This window comes from Apostichopus japonicus, chromosome 21 (genome assembly GCF_037975245.1).
Source record: "Apostichopus japonicus isolate 1M-3 chromosome 21, ASM3797524v1, whole genome shotgun sequence".
Taxonomy (NCBI): domain Eukaryota; kingdom Metazoa; phylum Echinodermata; class Holothuroidea; order Aspidochirotida; family Stichopodidae; genus Apostichopus; species Apostichopus japonicus.
The window spans coordinates 17,194,917-17,216,492 of NC_092581.1; the positions used below are offsets into that span (position 1 = coordinate 17,194,917).

At 36.3% G+C, this 21,576-nt stretch overlaps 1 protein-coding gene across 2 annotated transcripts in view; it reads left to right on the forward strand.

Annotated features, from left to right (window-relative positions):
- The first annotated feature begins 957 nt into the window (after positions 1–957).
- The window catches only part of LOC139963043 (dynein axonemal heavy chain 5-like), a 63,589-nt gene continuing 42,970 nt past the window's right edge, over positions 958–21,576 (forward strand). The window contains exons 1-24 of one of the 2 annotated variants that reach the window (XM_071963503.1): positions 958–1,289; positions 2,833–2,924; positions 3,915–3,926; positions 4,331–4,387; positions 7,084–7,176; positions 8,082–8,114; positions 8,773–8,835; positions 9,891–10,002; positions 10,575–10,813; positions 11,100–11,280; positions 12,128–12,387; positions 12,882–12,980; positions 13,516–13,697; positions 14,520–14,639; positions 15,326–15,527; positions 16,005–16,100; positions 16,310–16,573; positions 16,803–16,868; positions 17,157–17,386; positions 18,305–18,456; positions 18,904–19,111; positions 19,813–20,021; positions 20,463–20,725; positions 21,086–21,289. In XM_071963503.1, the coding sequence (XP_071819604.1) occupies positions 1,160–1,289; positions 2,833–2,924; positions 3,915–3,926; positions 4,331–4,387; positions 7,084–7,176; positions 8,082–8,114; positions 8,773–8,835; positions 9,891–10,002; positions 10,575–10,813; positions 11,100–11,280; positions 12,128–12,387; positions 12,882–12,980; positions 13,516–13,697; positions 14,520–14,639; positions 15,326–15,527; positions 16,005–16,100; positions 16,310–16,573; positions 16,803–16,868; positions 17,157–17,386; positions 18,305–18,456; positions 18,904–19,111; positions 19,813–20,021; positions 20,463–20,725; positions 21,086–21,289 (3,567 nt within the window). In that variant the 5' untranslated portion in view covers positions 958–1,159. The remainder of the gene's footprint in view (positions 1,290–2,832; positions 2,925–3,914; positions 3,927–4,330; positions 4,388–7,083; positions 7,177–8,081; positions 8,115–8,772; positions 8,836–9,890; positions 10,003–10,574; positions 10,814–11,099; positions 11,281–12,127; positions 12,388–12,881; positions 12,981–13,515; positions 13,698–14,519; positions 14,640–15,325; positions 15,528–16,004; positions 16,101–16,309; positions 16,574–16,802; positions 16,869–17,156; positions 17,387–18,304; positions 18,457–18,903; positions 19,112–19,812; positions 20,022–20,462; positions 20,726–21,085; positions 21,290–21,576) is intronic. The other variant, XM_071963504.1, reaches the window with a different exon arrangement.

Genomic DNA, 21,576 nt, shown 5'->3' on the forward strand with positions numbered 1-21,576 from the left:
AATATCTCCTCAACGTTTTAGAAGGCCATGTTTACCAGAGTAGCAATAATTGTATGCCAGTTTTTTTTCTCTCTAGTGTAAGGTGACCAGACGTCCCCGATTTTCGGGGACAGTCCCCGATTACAGTGTGCTGTCCCCGATGAACAAGTGTCCCCGAAAATGTCACCGATTCGTCAAAATGTTCAGGAATTTCGAAAATATCCCACATTATTAGTAAAATAATTGTAAAAACAAAATTTAGTCAAGTGTGCAGTCGCAGAACGGAACTAACCAGTATTTCAGGTGGGCCAGTGTAAACTAGAATATGCTAGATCGATCTAGCCTAGCACTCTTTCGTAAAGTAAGTAAATTTCATCTTAGAAAAAGCTACATTTTTGAAAATAAAATTGATTTAAAAAGTGCTTCTAAGTATCACCATTTTACATCTAAGCACCTTAGGCATTTGAAAATTTTCCAATGGGGAGGGGGACACCCCCTCCCCTTAGACCCCTCCCCCATATCAGTCACTCAATAAATGTCCCTGATTCCAGTCAGGCAAATATGGTCACATTACCCTAGTGTAAACTAATCAGAAGTGGCAGTGACAACTAATCCCTTTTCGAGTTCTCCCACCAGTCACCGTGCTACATCAAGCCTCCTGATCAATTTCTATGGTCTACACACATACGGTTGGGCAGAGTATGTTTCACAAATCTGATACTTAGACGCATCACACATTTGCCATGGTAACCACCGACTATCTGCGGATGAATATATAGAAGAGTAAAGGTTTTCCCTATAAATGCAATCTCTTCTGTTCAAAACTTTTGCAGAAAGCTACAAAAGTGATTTTAAAAATCACAATCATGATATTCTACAACAAGTTTATGAAAAGTTTGGAGTCTTTCCGTCAAATCTAAAGGGCCTATATTCTCTCAGCGGTGTATGTTTGTTTTATAGATTTCACTTTCTCCTCTACTTGTGCACCTGTCGCCACCGTCCCTGGGCCTGCGTACTGTACACGCACAACGAAGTGTAACATATTGGGTCTTTACAGTATAGGTACAGGCCGCAGCAATGTTGTTTTTACTGGACCATTTTGAAGTCCCGATTTTAATTTTGATCGCATACAGACAAACCATCTTTTCCGAGGATAAATCGACATAGTTTAAACTTTATAATGGAAGGTGACGGTGGTAGGCAAGAAAGTCCGGGAGCAGACGGAGGTCCGAGTGCAAAGGAAGCGAATAAACCTGACTCTCCGAAACCGGACACTGAAGTTGCTCCACCATTGATCAGCTCTTCAAAACGTATGCACTTTAAAGATATAGTTAAAACTTAGGCGTGAGTTAGCATCTTGCCATAGCCACAAGAGTTGGTGAATCGTTTGAAAGCCTTATTTAGACTAGACTGTGTAAGACTGTATGTAGCCGGAAGGATGAATTAGTAGGACTGTGGGGCATTTATCTTTTTCAGATTAATTCCTCAAGTTGATATCTCATATTTGCAATGAGTTTCTCATATTCACATTGATACTTTACATAACCTAGCCTAGGCCTAGCCCTTAAGATATCATTAATCAAAAATAAATCATCAAAAAATAAGTGCACCATAATATACATACAGTACCTAGCCTGAAGTACCTACCTTAATAAATGCCTTATACAAGATTCATATCAGACTTTGTCATCTGAAAAAGTGTACACCATCTTTGGTTGCCTCCTTGTTCATACGTAAAGGTCAATCGTATAGCCCTCTGTTTCATTTTACCAAGAAGTATTTTTCCTGCCAGATGTTTTTCATGCACATACTTCCTCAGCCCGTGAGGAGTACTAGATTCTTTAGACAGTAAAATGTCTCAGAGAGGGTAAATACTTAGTCCCTAGCAGGCCTGGTACCTAGGATTTTAACTTGAGTAATAACAACATTTAATGATATGCTCATACTAGCTTCAGTGCACTCCAGTCTTGGTAATATATCAGAAGCTTCAAAGTTCTACTAATGGATCAGTTTGGCTGAGGGAAATAACATTTATGTAGGCTACTATCATATGCATAGCTTACCATTTATGTTTATCTTAGTGACCACAATATTCCTAGATAATACCTCAAGGGCTAAACTGACCATGTTCAGAAGTTTATACCCTCATCCTGGAATGTATACATGGTCAGGCGCGTAGCCAGGAATTTGCCAAGGGAGGTAGATTCGGCATTGCAAACTATCTAAGCGTAGCGCTCCATGAGTTGGCGCGAAGGGTACAAGAAAATTTTGGCTGAAAATGCCTCCCAGATCGCTGGAAATGGCACTTCCCAGGCCTTGTAAGTTGCATCTTAGCATTTTCTCTTTTGAAAATAGTAGCGATATCATAAAAACATTAAAAAAAAATTAAAAAATATGCTCAAGGGGGGGCGGCCACCCCCCCTTGGCTACGCGCCTGCATATGGTACTTAAATTTGTGAGAAAACCTTTGCATATTCTCAAGTTGTCATAGTGATGCAGTATTTCACTAAATTTTGGCGCCATCCTGAGATCTTCCAATGTTTGCTTGAACATCAAGTTGGCATTTTTAACTGCAGACCTGTATTTTGAATGTTAGGCATGTTATCTTATTAACAGACTGGACTACAAATGTAGACACAGTTAATTTTGTCTGTCCATTAGACACTGAAACTAATAAACAAACATGCAAACTAGGATAGAGCATTACATATAATTACAGACATATTTTCAGATGTTTTATTCCCTCAAGGACTTAGTTTGGAAGCCATTTACTCAGAATTTAAACATTTAATATTTTCAATTTTCGTATAATATTCGTAATGTTTCTTCTTACTTTTCACAACACATATCCAGCTGAAGAAAAGAAAGATGCTGATACTAAAAAGAAAGCAACCATTTCAAATGCTCAACCAACGACAACCCACAGACGTGGTGGGCCTGCTCCGGTAACTTCCTTTAATGCTTGTTCACATGTTGCCATAATGGTTCAGGAGTTTGAGGGAATAATTCTTGGTTTGGAAACACTGTTTTTCATTACTGATGCATGATTGAATAATGTTTACTGTAATCTCATCCTAATGATAATAATGATCTGTATTCTCATATATAGCAAAGACAATTTTTAAAGTAACTTTTCAACTACAAAAGCTTAAAACAGGTTGTATTAAAATATTTATTAATCCTGATCAACTGAGATCTGTCTGAACTGAGTACTTTTGAAAAACAGCCAAGGTAATGAGCTATCATTGAGAGGTCAGCTCATGCAGCTATCGATTATTTCTATGAAATACTGTACTTTACTACAACTCTGCTAGATATTTCAGTCATTTGCGAGTCACTGTAGTGTTGCACATGTCAGATATTGCTAATATCAGCCTGTGTTTACCGATATGATATCGTATAATTTAGATATTCAAAATTGATATCAGCCGATACTGGCTTTTGAGAAAAAAGAATCCCGGCCCAAACATCGCAAAAATAAAGTTAGCTTGGAAAAAGAAAGTCAATTTCTTGTCAAACAAGAATATCGATAAGGCACATATTGAAAGTTGATGCAACTTTTACTGATATAAGACCAATACTGGTAATTGCGCGTACAGATCAAACGTGAAAGACTACTAATCACCATATTAATGTGCGGCATTAACACCTAACCATATCAAATTTAAAGTCGTAAGGAAACAATTCAAAGGCAATTTTTTCAACCTCAAAGGAGAAAAATAATTAAACTTGCCTTGGTCAGTGCTTTCATTAAAGCAGATCTGAGTTTGTGATTTTTCAACTAAATATTGATACGGCTTGATCTGAGATTTGAAATTCATTTCAGATAGATTTGAAAGACATTAATGATCTAATTTTGCCTCTACTTTTGTCATGTTTTGCACTTGTAACTGATCAGTATATATTTATTTTCTTCTATTCATCAACATTGACAGAAAGGACCAGGGGTAAGTTTATTTCCTTTCTTTACGACTTGGTAAAAAACAATAGAATCAAATCAAATGAGACCTTTTGTACTTTACAAACACTATCCAACTTCCTTTCTTATATTATGTGTACTCTTTTACCTTTTGTTCGATTGTGACGTGTGTAACATGGTTAGTTTGGGCTAGAAAAAAATACTACATGTGGCAATAGAGAAAGAGAGACATAGACAGGAGAAGTCGAATGACACTTTCAAAGGAAGCACATAGTCATTTCCAGTTGTTTATTTTGCCACTCTTTTGTATCCTGTTCTTCAGTGAATGTCGATAGCTGATTCATCAGCCTTGATTGATCACAGGGTTATTTTTATGTCAACTTTTCTTATTATATTTGTATACAGTGTCATGCTTCTTACTTTCACTTTTAGGGATATAAAACCAGGTTCCAGACTGAGAGAAAGTCAATCTCCGAGTCTAGAAGATATGTATGTTTATACTGTAGCTATACTACCCTGGCTGTTGCATGCTTCAACAATCCGTCCCCTGATAGCAACAATCCCCCAATTGATCACCCTTAATAACTGTGATTCAATCTATACTGTGATCTGCTGGATTTGTTTCTTGTTCTTGGTCTTTTATTTTGGCGACACATCCATAATAACTAAGGGAGTCTAAGGCCTAATAGTTCAAGATCATTAAATCTGATTTTTACAGGAAGGATGCAGCAAGTAATACTGTACCCTTGAAAATGAACTTGTGTCAGCAGTTTTGATCGCCTTGTGTTTGTTGTACATGTAAATTTTCAATATCTGATTAAAATTTGACTAATGATTTTATATTTTTATAATTTATCCTTGAATAAACATTTGAATATGGTGACTCAAGTTCACTCGAGACTTGTAGCAAACGTTGCAAATTCGTTTAATCCTATAAGTACTGTAGATCACTGATATTCACAGTGGGGATCCTGACTATTTGTAGGGTCAGCAGAAATTTTTGGAGGATAACCAAAAAAGAAATTGCTGATATTGTTGAAAACAAGAAATAAAATAATTCTGAACAAAAATTTCTACAAATGCTGCAAACTGTAACACCATTTCGCAACTACGCACCCTCAATCATATGGAATTTCCTAATGGGAAAGTGCTTCACCAACACCCACAACTTTTGCCACTGATTGGTGTTGCAAAGATGATGAATGGTGAACATTGGGGTCAGCAAGCAATTTTAAACAAGTTTAAATATGCATGAAATATCAGGCATATAGATTATTGCATCCAGTGATAACTGCATAATCTTTTACTAACAAGGAAAATTAAAATAAAAGCAACTAATACTTCATGCATCAGAATACATTCTGTTTCTTTGCACACTGATTTACTTACATATTAAAGGCTTGGTATGTATTGAAATGAGCATGACATCTTTGCCATACTGTACTCCCTTGCTCTGCTAGTCTCCTAGCATGCGATACCACATTGTAATGATGAAATGTTGTTGTGAACATGTGCTTCTGCTAATATGCATATTATCCAAGTTGGGAATGTTATCAAAAAGATGGTAGCTCTAAAAATGAAGGTAACAATGTAACTATTGTGTTCTCATTACTGTGGTACATAAGCACTGGAAGAGGGAGGGGCGGTGGCTGGGAGAAGGGTGGGAGGAGGAGGATTACATCAGACAGTTTTGTAAAATTTTCATGACGATTGAGAATTCAAATGAAACAAAATATTTTCCAAGATAGGAATAGGACTAACAAATGAAAAAGAAAAAATGGTGGAAGTGCTAGCCATATTACTAACATCATCAACATAGCTTCTTTGTAGACAAATTCATTCTTTCAATTTAGAAATTTTTGTAATATTTAGAAACAGTGGTTTAGATACAAAATGATGACCAATTCATTTCTTGTAGCAAGAGAGATAATATGGAAGTAGTGGCTGGAAAGTCTGTCTGATATATATTTGGTTTTCATAGTTCTAGGTAGCATTGCTCCACATTTAATGCTGCATGTTGAGTTGGTTTGTAACTTTATATCACTTGCAAACTAACCAATTAAAATGATATTGGAATGTGCTATGCAAAGCATCCACCTTAAAGGTAGCCACTATAGGCCCCAAATTATTGCACGCTATAATTGCTAGAAGTTTTCTAAAAGTACTTTCCTGGAGGTGTTTACTCTCCAAATTGTTCTCAGACCATGGAGCTATAAACCTGGATAGCTCCATGCTCAGACAATGTTAAGGAACACACAAGTTGACTGAATGTCCCAGTGAGGAAATTTCCTCAAAGGTTGTAATAAAAACAGTTTAAAAATTTTGACCAAAGGTGACCATATTTGAATGTCTAACATATTTGGGGCAATACAGCATACCTTTAAGTTCTGCCATGTATTTCGTTAATACATATTCCAATATAGTACAGGTACAGGGATTCATTTAGTGATCAAACTTTGTGTAGCAGTTTTGAAGCCTCTGAGGTTAGTCTCTTATGTAAAACTATGGTTCTTGTGTAAAAGAACTGCACTACACATCTTTAACACTTGTGTAGCAATTTGATCATTTTGAGGTAGAACAAAAGAAGACTCAACAGGATCAAGAGACATGGAAAATGGAAACTACTGTACCTCTAGGAACCTCCAACCACTCCCTCCCCCTCCCGCAACCCCATGAGAGCATATGTTGTTCATTTCATTTTTAAAAAAATTCAAAAAGTCCATGCTCTGTACCTCAAAATATTGTTTGGAGTATATCACAGTGTTAGAGGTGTGAAGGTTAACAGTAAAGTGAACGGGCAGAAATCGTTAGACGAATTAACAAGGAACAACTGTAGTTTTTGCATCAGAGTATTTGACTGTATACTCATTCTAAAAGTTACCTTATGACGACAGAAAAGTGGCTTCAGAGCCTTATAAGCATTAGCTGATTAACACTTTCAAATCACTTATTCACCTGTGGAAAACTGTTAACTCAATCAGCCCTTATTTTTTATTGAGTCTCGTATTTTATATATTTATCTTTCTAACCATCTTTGTGATTACTCGTTAATGTATCTGTTTCTTCTGTATCTATAGCTACAACTCTTTCCTAGATAGGACATGACTCCATGCTCATATTGACCATGATTAGTGTTGCCTCATTCATGTTGAATACTATTGTTTTATATGTTCATTGATCTGTAGTCCATAGCAAAGAAGAATGTAGTGATGTCATCAGAAGCAATGAAGGAAATGGCCAAACAGGCAAAGGCGACGAGAGATGAAAGACGAACTCAGGTAACCGAAAACCTTCAACAGGAATGTCAAATTACTGATCTGTACAATTTTTGAATCTCTGCCACAGTTGTGATAATTATATTTGCTTCTGACCTGATGTACATTAGAACCTTAAGATTTAACAGTTTTTATTAAACAAAGTCACTATGTTACCCTAGTGATATAACTTTACCATATATTTGGTTACGCTGCAATCGTGCTGCCGTGTGTGTGCATGTGTATGTGACGGCCTGCTTGTGAACACATCTCAACAACCACAAGTAGAATCAATATGTCACACTTGATAGGTAGATGACACATGATGTGTAGATGTACACTTTTGTGTATGGTTCCCATCTCACAAATATTTATGAGTGGGCAGGGCTTAACATAAAATTCTTAAAGTGTCAAAGGGATTTTTAACCTCAAAATTTCGTTTTATTTATACAATCTATGTGTCTACAGTATATATCATATAGGAATTGGAATAAGAAGTCTGTACTCTGAAATCCTTAATTAGTGAATTAAAAGGTTGATGCCCACAAGGGAGTGATGCACATATGAGCTAGACATCGCTGATCTTTTCTGGTTCTCCCTTAATTCATGGGCAAATTTAAGTCACTTGCTCTACATGATTTTCATAGTTATGTGGAAGTTTTCAGCAAATTGTATGGCAAGGAATCACAAAACCTACTGGCTTTCTGGTTACACTCTGTCACTATATAGACTTTGTCAACATAATAACTGATTCCTAATACATTTTCATTATATGTTGCCACATTAGTCAATAAATAATCCTCTTCATTTTGGTATGCACAAGTTTATGAATATTAACATGTATGACGTACTACACTATGAATATGTTTAGGCATCATAACCACTAAACATTTTCATATTTTGATTTTCTTATTCTGTCATTTCTTTAGATGGATGCCAGACACGCTTTCCTATTTGAGAAGGTAAGCATGTAATCCTACTAGTTTTGACTTCTATACCATTCTACTGAATATTCATGTCTATTGAATATTCAAAGTTAAACTGAGAGAGACATCCAGTTGGGACATTTTCCTAATGCTAATAACACTCTATACTGTCCTCTCATATCAGGCTTTGAAGCACTGGTACTGACAGTACAAACAGTTCTTAACCCTTATCAGCCAGAAAATATGATATTCACACTGCTCACACTGTCAGTACAAGAGCTTTGATGCAGGACATGGCAGTACAGTATAGATAAAAATGTCCTGACTAGGTGAAAGAGAAAAATTTAAATTATCATTTCCAGTTGTGATGTGTAATTCAGAATATGGTTGTAGGGAGGACAATTATAAATTCAACTTTTGAAAGATGTGTCAAGGACGTTATAAAAGGTGTACAGGGCATATCAATAATTCATTTGTTAATATTTGATGACATAGACAATATTGCCTTAATTTGTTTTATTGCACTGTTATCAAGAATCAGTTTCTAACCATTGAGTGGTTTTTTTCAATGAATTCACAAAGCTTGACAGTATATATAGCTCAACAAGTACTGAAAGCTACTTAAGTATGTCCACGGTATATTGAGAGTTGTTATCAAAGAGTGATAGCATTTTCTTTTGTCTCTTCTGTTTAGCTCGCTGAGGCAATAGGCATAGAGCTCACTCAGGTTGAAGACTCTGTTCTTGGAGATGAAAAGGTAAGCTGTATTTAAAAATATTAAAAGTTAATCTTAAACTTTTAAACTAGGAAAAGTTAAGTGACAGCTAGTAGTTTTTTTTTCTTTTTTCAAACATATATCTTGAGATGGAAGTAGCTAAATTGTGGCGCTAGTTATTTATTATCTCACTAAGAAAAGAGTAAACCGTACAGTATTACGCGAAGTCGAATAAATCGGAAATTAATTACCAGCAGAAAACAATGTAACATCGTAAAAAACTTGCAAAACAATGTGTCATGGTTAGGTTTTTTTTCTTATTAGTTTCATTCTAGCTTGCTTTTGTGACAGATTAGACGATGCAGTAATAATAGAAGGGTCTACTTTCGTTGTTTGTAATCAATCCGTATTTATATGAAAATACTAATACATAAGACTAGAATATAATTATGACTTACTCCCTGGGTAATGCTCTTTTGCTGAAATAAAATGCATTATGGTAATTTAGTTTTTAAATCACATGCATTCTTATCACGAGCATAAAGTCGGTTTTGGTAAAGTGTAATCAATTTGGCGACCAATGGGTAGACATGCATTAAAAGTTGCTATGAATTTTGAACTTCTCACTGAGTATTTGATCAAAATTTACTTCTGTTTGTTTTCTCTTCTCTTGCAAAGAATGTGGCAAGAATGATCTTTCATTTTCGTAAATGAGGAAACACTTATCGCAAACACCGATTTGTGAGAAATATTCAACACAACAGTAAAATAAATACAGTTAACATAGTTGCAACTAATATGAAATGTTGGTGTAGGTATTAGCTTGCAAGCATAGGTGTTGAGGATGGGCCCTGGGATAATTATCTCACCCGGCATACTTTTTGCTCTTCCTCACTTTTCCGTTAGCGTAGCACGAAAATGCAAAATGCACCTCAACTCTTTATCCCATATTTTCGGAGCTTCCTCCACATTTTCTCTGCCCATTATGGACCACAAACCCTGTTGCTGTATCCCCAGACTCCACTCCCGTCATGACTGACTAAAGTTGTAAGTTGTGTTCTATATATGTTTATTCTCACTTTTCTATGTTTTGACAGTTTGATTTAATCGAAGACTTCTTCAAGACAGACGGTTCTCGTAAGTTGATGTTTTTCTACCAAGAAGGAAGCGGAAGAGAAAGCCTGTACTCCAGAGCTGGTACAATGCCAGGTACAGTATTATAATGTGCATCTCCTGATTGAACTAGTTGAATGTATAAACTTAGAGTGGTGACGTTTTTTGAAATGTTGCATGCTTACTGACGTATTCTGATTGTGGCTAAGTATAATTTTTCTGCATACTGCAGCATGCTCTTAGTAATGGGGAGAGGCCATGAACACTTTCATAATGGCCAAAGTCCTGGAATGGCAGCAAATTTTCATAATGCCCACAAATCATGGATCGGTCACAAAAGTTTTTCAACTTGTCCAAAGTCATGGTTGAAAGCTTTTATGGTCCAAATTCATGGAAACTTGTGAATGCCAGGGACATTTTTCATAAGGATCAAAGAAAATGTGCAAAGAATATATCAAACAGCCAGCAATACAGTTATTGATGGGGAATGCAATTGTAGTAGCATGCCAGATTTATTTTGGATTCTGTGTTGTTGTTATTGTTTTTTTTTAAATTGTTATCTAAACTTTTATTAATCATTAAGTAGTGATGGAATGCAGTTTCCTTGTATTAAACACACATATTCATTGCTGGACTTGCTGTTCCACTCCTATTTTCTAAATATGTAGATTCGTCCAGTGTGACAGCTCAACAAGCCCAGAAGCGTCTCTTTATCACCAATGGCACATCTGACCCTCTCAGCGGCATGTGCTACTTCTTCCTACGTATCACGCCAAAGGCTATCACTACGGCAAACATCGCTCAGGAGATTAATTTTAGCATGATGGATTGCACCAATGGGAAACTGCTTGATGGGTTGAGCACCCTTCTTTCTAAAGTTATGGTGCCGGCTCTCAAATCTAACGAGGTGAGACTTTATTCTCTTGGTATTTTCATCTCATCAGTCCATTGATGCCTTCACATACCTTTGGTAACATTTGCTTTTACATCTTATCCCTTGTTTGTGAATTATATCTCTGGTATTGAGGATTGTGAACATATTTGTCATATGAAGTAATGCAAAGACCATTAATATAACTTAAGCAGAAATTGTAAAGAGCGTGATGTCATCACCTGTCTTATCTGTCTTAAGTTTGTCTTAACGTTGATGTCCGAATTATTATTAGTTTTCCAATGCGTTTTCCATTGACCAGAGCTGGGGTGAGATCAAAGACAACGGACAGGTATCGGACTTCTTAGAACAGTTGGAGCAGTTTGTACACAGCTTATCAACAGCTAAAGACAACATGGATGGTAGAGTAGAACTTAGTGAAAGTGATTCCCTTGAAGGTCTGCTAGATACACTGAAATCACCATCAGACTACCTCGCAGCAGGTAAGACACATCACCTCTCGTTAGTTGAAAAATAAGTTGAGAAATAATATTGTTAATCTTTCCACCATTACTAAGGACTACTTATCTGCCAAGCTTACTAAACTGGGAGATATTCCTCCCGTTCAGTCAGTATACCTTGAGAGGTTTGAATATTTTCTGACTGATTTATGATAAATTGCACCATTCATGTCATGTGACCTAGATATTAATATGAACCAACCTTAGTTAATGGTATTATCGAACGGCTAACTACCCACATCGTAATCGTTGTTGTTGTGTTTATTATCAACGTTTGGAGGCTTTGCTTTATTATGGTAACTTCCTTTTTAGTGCCGTTATGGGACAATGAGGTATGGTAGTGTAGGAATGCAATGATAATTCATGTCTCATCATACGATACCTGCCATCCAGGCTGAATTAAGTCACTCGGCCATGTACAGTAGCAGAAGGTTTTGTGAACCCATTTATTTGTTTATTTGATTACTGCATACACTTGATTGTTGTCATAGGTCTGTAGATTTGGTCCTTTGTTATTTGCATCTATTTCTGGTGGCTCAATAAAGGCTAAAAAAGTTGGGTGATACTTATTTATAGAGAGTTTAATGTGTATATTCTTAGTACAATTGTTGTCATAGGTCTGTAGATCTGGCCCTATGTTATTGCATCGATTTCTGGTGGCTCAATAAAGGCTCATAAAGTTGGGTGATACTTATTTAGAGAAAGTTTAATGTGTATATTCTTAGTACAATTAATACGCATATTAATAGTACAATTATGCAAAATGTTAGACAGAAAAGGAATAAAAGGATTTTAAACTACAATATACTTTCTATATATGAATCTGTAGCATCGGTGCCAGACACTGTGGAGAAACTAGAAGAGCTCTGTCTACAGTGGTGTAGGCAAATAGAGCAAGTACTGGCCGAGAGCGAACAGATGCGGAAAGAAGCCGATGATATAGGCCCAGCTGCTGAACTGGACCATTGGAAGAAGAGGATGGCTAAATTTAATAGTTTGCTGGAACAGGTCAAGAGTCCAAGATGTAAAGCAACTGTCGGTGTACTTCATGCGGCCAAGTCAAAGGTGTTGAAACAATGGAAACAACTGGTAAGTATACACCTGAATGTATAAAATACAATAGCCTGGTTGAAAGCTCTCTTTTGCTTGAAAGTGTTATAACAATGGAAACAACTGGTAAGCATATGCTGAATGTATAAAATACAATAGCCTGGTTGGAAACTCTCTTTTGCTTGAAGGTATTAAAACAATGGAAACAATTGGTAAGCATATGCTGAATGTAAAAAAATACAATAGCCTAGTTGAAAATCCTATGTCATTAAAGGAACTATAGGAACTCTCACATTTTGAATTAATCCTCTGAGCCTGTCATATTTCTTAACTTTCATAAGATATTTTTTTCAGCCAGATAGACAGTGATGGATGTTATCAACCTGATCCACAAAGTGTGTTATTATTCTATGGTTTTTGTCATCCCGATGTTGCTGGTGATGCTGTTTTAGCAGACAATTATAAGCATTTTATCTTCATTAATTTGTCACTAATAGAGAGATACCATAAATAATTTTATCTTCATTTTGCAGGACATCAGAATCACTGATGCAGCTAATGAAGCCAGGGATAATGTCAAATACCTCTACACTCTGGATAAGTTCTTTGGACCTTTAGTTAAAAGTGATCCAGTAAGCATTCTCTTTCTTCTCAGACTAATTATCTTTGAATTGCTATTCAGCTATAACAACCGCAGTTTTCCATAGTCAGAGGCATGTTTTAAATCCTGCAGTTGGTTTGTTCAGTTTGTTGGTATCTGTCATATTTATTGTGTAAATTCAATCATTTCTTCAAATGAGGGTTGTCATCAGGGACAGTCATTATATTCCTAACGAGATATATTCCTAACGAGAAAAAACCTAGCTCTTTTTTTTTTTCTTCTTCGTTTTTTTTTTTTTTTAATTTTTTTTTAATTTTTTTTTAGTTGAAATTATTCTGTTAAACTTGAGAGAAAAGTGAGAGAATAAAAAAGGAATTAGTCATGAATTTTGGATCAATCAGAATCAGTTTTGGCTATTGTGATAATTGTTAGCATTCTGGTCATGGCTAATTAAAAGAATTATAAATTACAAAGGGCTGTAATAGACGAAGAAAGATACATTTTGATGAGTATTTTAGTACTTTTTTTGTTCCCAATTGACTCAGCTATGTCTTGTTGTTTCACAGAAATCCATGATGGAGCACATCCCAAGTTTGATGAACTCAATCCGGATGATTCACAGCATATCTCGCTTCTATAATACATCTGAACGAATGACCTCCCTGTTTGTTAAAGTCACCAACCAAATGATCACCACCTGTAAGGGGTACATCAACCAAGGTGTCAGTCGAATCTGGGACCATGAGAGGTAAGAGGAGTACAGTATTTTGTAGAAGTGAATGAGTAATCAGGTGTGGCACACAGAGGAAGGGGGTATGTTGGAGAGCTATCATAGTGTAACCATTCTGCATACATTACTATAGGGATGTTAAAATTCCAGTTCAAGTTTGTAGCCAAACGTGTGTTTTCCCAGACACCAGATATTGAATGTGGTTCCAATATTGCTTTGCACAATATGGCAGTTTTCAGTGATATCCTGATCAAAACCTGGCTGATAATACCGATATTCTCTTAGGCAACTCAGTGTGTTGTTGTGTTTCTCATTTCACATCCTAAAGCCAGGACAGGTAGTTTATGTACATTCAATACATTCACTTATTATCAGACATCACTGGACAGCATATCTCACGTAAGAGAATCTGTTCTGCTACTAGAACAAGGGCCTACATGAAAGTGTTGTTTCTCTCCTGCTCAACTTCTCAATTTCAGCTTCTCTGTGACAATTCTGATGTTAATTAAGTCAGTAATTATGGATTAGTAACTAGTTTCAGACATCACTGGATAGCAATCTTTCATGAGAAAACCTCTTCTGCTACTAGAACAAGCCTCTACCTGAAGGTGTTGTTTTTCTTCTGCTCAACTTCTCAATTTCAGCTTGTCTGTGACAATTCTGTTTGATGTTAATTTAAGTGATCAATTATGGTCTAGTACCTAATTTGATTATGGTTTAATTATGATATAGTTTATAATGGTTGGCTGGTATTCATACTAGATTTATCATGCCGAATTGAACATATTATGATATATCATTATTTAGGCCTATAACAAGGATAATCTGTAATTCTTTCAGAGCTGATCTCATGGAGAGGTTGCAGAACTGCATAGAACTGAACAATGAATATCAGAACTGCTTTCACCGAACCAAGGAGAAACTGAAGGCAACACCAGAGGAGCGACAGTTTGAATTCAGGTTCGACAATTGATTCATTTGCATAATTTAATTTCAGAGATTTTTGGGAGAAATACAGCATGTGTTGGGCTCATCCTACCAATGTATTCTTCTTGATGCTAACCTTAATTCTGTTCTTAGTGACAATAAAACATTGCCTTTATATGGATTTTTACATCATCCCCTGTAGTGGAAGTACTACTGTGTGACGTTACAAAACAGGCACAAGTCTTCTTTTATCCTTGCAGTGTATCAAAATTATTAACAATTATGTCAAATGTTAGGTTTTTGTCATTCTTTTATATTTGTATGGTTTATTACCTTCACCCTTTCTTCTCATTCGTTTGGCGCATGTTTTGGCCGTCAGTTTCTTTTGAATGGTTTTCTTTTCTTTTTGAAACACTTTTTTTTTTTCATTTCCACTATTTATATATTTGGATCATTGCGAGCATGTATTTACCCTCTTTGGAATACAATGAAGTTGAATCTATCAAACTTAACATTTTATTATCTACTAGGCCAACCATGACACTCTTCCAGTGACTCAAGTATCAAGGTTAATATGGTACATGTACCAAAAGCATTAACATATGATCTTTTAAATCTCATATGTCCATAGTTCGTTAAAAAAATTCTATAATTTTCTTGCAAAAGATCCTTACGATATGGGAACTGTTGATTTAGTATATTTCTTTTCTCCCTCCCAGTGAGAACTACATTTTTGGTAAATTTGATACCTTCTGTAAGAGACTGGAACGCATCATGGATATGCTCAACATCATGGAGTGTCTCGGCTGTCTGGGGGATGTTAAGATCGAAGGAATCGATTCTCTGTTTGTACGATTCCAAGGAATCGTGGCAACGTACAAGAAGAAAAACTATGATATTCTGGATCATAGGAAGGGAGAGGTGAGGAGAAAAATCATGTTGACTTTTGCCAACACATTATATCCAAGCCAAAAATTGAACTTAATGCTTCAATATGTAGCTACTATATATATCAGTATGTGAGATTTTATATATATATAAGTTCATACTTTGACTTCCAATGTCTATCCCTGCTCATCCCTCTTAGAACTGCACATGAAGTCAGTAGTCAGTCAATATACAAAACAAAATCATGTTAGTCCACATCAGGGTTTAGGTTGTTGTGTAATAGTAAATGTTAAAATCAACATCAGGTGTTAGATTGTTGAGTAACAATAAATGTTAAAGTCCACATCAGGTGTTAAGGCTGTTGAGTAATAATAAATGTTAAAGTCCACATCAGGTGTTAGGTTTGTTGTGTAATAATAAATGTTAAAGTCAACACTGAATCTCCTATGTTACATTTATCTATTTTTTTAAATATTTTTATTATTATTTTTTATTCTCATTTTATTTCAGTTTGATCAAGACTACACAGAATTTAAGGGGCAGATTGAGAGTCTTCAGAATGCTCTGCAGAACTTCCTGGATTCTTGGTTTCAGAAGAACTTATCTGTAAGTTAAAAACGTAAATCTCTTGGTAACAACACATCCTTGAACCGTCATGAAAATGTTCTCGTTGTTATGACGATTTATATATTGCACCTAAATTCAAACCTTTAATGTTATCATATCGCTACTTAGGTAACTTCTGAAATTCATTCTTCATCTGTTACTTCCATGGAAGACTCATCCTAAACGATGTGCTTAATAATTTCTTTCAGACTGACAAAGCCTTGGAACTGCTCGGTAAGTTTGAGAAGATAGATGGCGCTACTCTGAACATCAACGAGAAGTACATGAGGGTGCTGGCCAACTTTGGACGTGACTTGGAGTCTGTCCGTAAACAGTACCAGAAAGGGAAAGATGACCCTACAGTGCCCAGAAATATCCCTCCAGTAGCGGGAAAGATTGCTTGGGCCAGACAGCTGTATCGTAAGATTGATATACCGATGAGAGCGTTCAAGAGAAAACCAGATATTCTGAAGGTAAGAGAATTACGATATTTCCTGTTTTCATCTGAAAATGAACAGCCCTTAGTTCATGTCAGTCAATTAATTTTGAAACAATTAATTTCTGTGTTGGTCTTAGCTGAAAATATTTAGTTGATAAAGTTATGGTCCCGTGGTTAAATGTTACCTGCACAGTCAAGAACTGTGTCAAGAAAATGATTTGTTAGACCATTTTGCTTATCTGATACATTTTATTTTTTCACAGACATCAGAAGCAAAGAAGATCATCAAAAATTTCAACAAAATGGCTTCTGTTTTGCTGGAATATGAGGTATGTCTCAGGTATTTGATCACTAAATATGAGCTTCATTTGTATCAAAAACATTGCTAATTATAAGTACATCATAATATCACTGGTTCAGATCTTGTTGTGTCAATAATTGTAGTAGAGTGTTTTCTCTGAAAATGACTTTGGTTACATTTTATGTCACCACTACGATTAATAAATACAGCAAAACACTGAGATTATCGAATAATGGAAGGACATCAAGTATGCCCAATATTATAATTCATTTAAGATCTCTCGCTCATTCTTGATGTGATACTCTCTTCTTGTCAGATGTTGTATCACCGTGGCTGGTTTCGAGCCGTTGATACGATTAAGTCTGGTCTGAATGCTTCCCTTCTGGTCAGGCACCCAGAAACCAAACAGCTGTTTGTTAACTTTGACCCACAAGTCTTGGAACTGATTACTGAAGCGAAGTACCTCAATAAGATGGGTCTCGAGGTTCCTGCCAGTGCAGGGACCCTGGTTATGAGAGAGACTGGTATCAAGGCAAACTGTGTCAGGTGAGAATATAGTACAGTAACACTCTTATTCGCTCTGGTAACAGAGATTTCATGGTTATTCCAGCTTTGTGTACTGAAAGCAATACAACATAAATATATAATCAGGGAGCGTTGCCACTCTCTAAGTTACTTTTTAATGTGAACCTGTGATGAGTAAGTTAATGGGCGACAAGTTTCTAAAGCATCAACCATGAGTAAAAGTAATACAATATATAATACATTGGGCATTAATATCTCTATCAAATATTTACTCTTTTGGTATCATAGATGGCAGATGTTGTCATATCTTCATAGTCTGGGGTTTGATGTAAATCAGAAATAATTTCCATTTTGCACGACTTTGGCACTCTGTTTATTACGATAGTCTCCTGCTGGTATTTTGTAGTCAGCTTATGAAATGATCTGTCACTGAATCCTCTTTCTTGGTCTGTGGCTGATGTTAAGCTGTGTTTATGCCGTATTCATTGCTTTAATATACCATAATAATAATAATAAACAGTATATAGCGCAACTTACAATAAAGTCTTGCCGCCCTGTACAAAAGAAAGTGAAAGATATGTACACAATATACAATAAGAGTAAACATAACAATTATAACAATGAAAACAGGTGTGTCTTCAAAACAGTTTTGAACATCTCCACAGACACAACATTCTTTTTGTTGAGTTGGAGTTTATTCCAAAGGAGGGTTGAGGAGTACTGGAAAGATCGCTCACCATAAGATTTAGTGGATACAGGGTACCATACACCACATAATGCCTATAATAGCTGTAAAAGGATCCAGTCTGCCTCCGGATTTTTGTATTGTTTTACTAAAAATCTTTTAATTAATGTAAGACTACAAATTATGTGATTTTTGGGACATTTCCTGATCACTTTTGAAGAATGTTTTATTTTTGTCATTGTTGCTACATTCAGCCTGATGGAGATGTTGAAGGAGTATGACCGTATTGTGGCCTCCATTCCCACCATCCTCCTGCCTCTGATGACTCCCTACAGGAACAGGGTAGAGGAGGCCCTCTCTCCTGGACTAACCAGCTTAAATTGGACCTCTCTTGGTCTTGATCAATGTAAGCTTTCTGATTCAGCTTTCCGGATACCGATATTTTATTTCATTTTTAACATTTTAATAAAGCAGAAGACAAGTGACTTAAATGGCGTGAGTAAATGTTGCATAAACCATTGTATGACTTTTAATACTGTTAATGTATGGTAAATTTAGATGGTTTATAGTACGGCATACATCACCTATCACAGTTAGGCATAAAGGGTATATCCTATAGAAAATTAATATCCCAAACAAAAGAAGATCTTTCATTCTCATACATTCTTCACGAACAAGAACATTTTCTATGGATATTTGTGAATAAATGTTTGCAGATAGTTGGGTACATTCTTTACGCATAATATGAATATTCAATGTGTTTTTAGATAATTATTCAATTCATTAAACAGCCACTAATGATTGATGAATATTCATTCTTAGGTAATTCATTTATTTGTATGCATCTCTTCAGTTATTGCAAACACCTACAAGGAGATCAATTTCCTGGAACACCTGACTAAGCAAGTTTCAGATCTGTTGGATTGTCGTATCGATGATGTCCTGAAGGACATGGCAGGGACCCCTCTGTGTGACCTACCAGAGCATGAACCCACCACCATCCAGGTATTCCTTGAAGCCACAGAGAAAACATGCAAGGAGGCGTGTCAGCAGCTATCCAGGTAACAATTGGAGAAGTCCCATAAGTATAGCAGCATTAGTAGTGGACCAGTGTCCTATCATGATCCCTAATTCTGATGACAGCCTCTGTGGTTCTTTGTGTACAGTGGTACTTAACATATTTTAAAACTCTATTTTATTTTTGTGTTCATATGAGAAAGTAAAGTTAAACAGAGTTGAAAGTTTGTGTGTGACAGGATATTGCTCAGAAAGATTTCAAATGACAACAACTTTGACATAATTAATTAGCTAAGCATGAGATGGTACCTAATGACCATGAAATGGAAATATTAATGAACTGTAAAACGATATGAAAGTTGAAAGGAATGACAAAGTGTGGAAAGAGCCGAAAATAAGAGAAATAGAGAAAACATGATTCGTTGATGTAGATTGTTGTTAATCCTAATTACACATTTACAGAGAGTTAAATGAGGTAATGGAAAACAATCTCATGAAATATTGTCAGCCTGGTCAGAATGTGATGTTATACATCATCTATACACTAGTGTAAATCAAAGATGAAGTAGTTACTGTTCCAGTTATGCATGAATTTTTAATATTGGGTGATTGTTAGTTTGCATATTAATTTGGCTGTCTTTCATGCAGCCAGCAAGCTATGTTTTAATAAATCTAAAGTTGATAAATCAAAACTCTTATCTTGAATTAATCAACGGTGATGTTTTGTGTAATGATACTCCCTCAGACAAAGTCAAGCGGTAGAGAGAGCCGTCCAGGACCTGGTAGATCTACTCAAGAGTCAATTAAAGGAGAAGGAGAAAGCTAATCTATCTGGTCACTACCCGTGTCTTCATCCCGACTCCAAGAATAAAAGATGCCTGGAATGCATTCCTTGTTGCTTCTCGACCATGCTAACCAGCTTCAACCAAAAGAATACAGATTCTCTCATCAAATGTAAGTAAAACTGGAGACATTCTCCCTCATACTTCTGGTAGTTATTGGTCAGTCTCAATGGTGTTAGGGGATCTTGTTTGATTGCAATACTCTAAGTACAGCGGTGTCGCTGTAACTGCCATTTTGTTTGAAGTGAGGAGTGTCCTGTTTCGATGCTCACATGTGTGTAGTCATTAACCAAATGTTTAGTCAGTACTATGTACTTCCTACAGCATTACTCTCTTTTTGTTGAGTTTTGTTGAGTTTCAAAAAACTTGTGTAAAAGTAAGTTGGCCTGACGTTTCGATCCTAGCAGGATCTTCTTCAAAGGCTAAATGACAAGTAACAGTAACAGAAGGGACAAAAACTTGCACAAAAGAAAACTTGTGAGCATTTGGACATTTGCGATAAGAGGTACGTTTTTTTGCTTCATCCCTGGATGTCCTTTAATTTCTTCATCAGGCACTCGTCTTTCGTTGGATGCCATCAAGAGACGTCTACAGACAGCCACCAACAAATATTCTATGAGTGCAGCGGAGAATGTAGAGGACAGGGTCCCTCTCTTCACTGCCAATATTGTCCTTGCTATCCCCACCATTATGCTCCTGCCTGGCCTGGACGAGATTCAACAGTGCGTCAATAAAGCAATACAGATCATTCTCAAGATGGCGGAAGACATACCCATCTGGGAACAGACCATCATCAACCAAAAGGCAGTTCTTAAGGTTAGCTTTGACTTACCATACCTGTCTCAGGGAAGGATATAACCTCACTAGAATGGCAAAATGGTTCATAGCACCTCATAAAAGATCTTGTGTTATAGATAAGAACGGTTGCATTGTCATAGTTATGAAACAAAAATTAGTCTCCCAATTTTTCTTCTGCCTCCGTTGGTTGTTATGTTGTTTCTGTATCTCTGCCAGCTTGCTAGTTCTTTTAGGTGGTGATGGATACCTTATAAATCGTTTTATTAATTTCATTGTTGTCCTTATTGTTACTAATAGTTTTGAAGATGCAGATGATTTATTAAATTTCCTCTATCAATCCATCAATCAAAAGAGATTTCTTACTCTTCCTCTTTTCAGGAGCTCGATGATTCTAAAGATGATAAGGATGCTGAGAAATTGGCTCTGCTAGCTCAGACTCAGAAACCTCTCTACAAGGTGATCAGCGAGCACAAGGACATCATCAAAGTAGTGATTCCGTTAAACTCCATCATCAGTAGCCTCAAAGTAGACTGCCAGGAGGTCTTGGATAGCTTCACTCAGTTCTCGGAGCTATGGAATGCTGTAAGTAGTCTTTAGTGATTCAGATTAGTTTGTATACTGCCATGAGGAGGTCTTGGATAGCTTCACTCAGTTCTCGGAGCTATTGAATGCTGTGAGTAGTCTTTAGTGATTCAGATTAGTTTGTATACTGCCACGAGGTGTTGGATAGCTTCACTCAGTTCTCGGAGCTATGGAATGCTGTAAGTAGTCTTTAGTGATTCAGATTAGTTTGTATACTGCCAGGAGGTGTTGGAGCTTCACTCAGTTCTCGGAGCTATTGAATGCTGTAGGTAGTTTTTAGTGCTTCA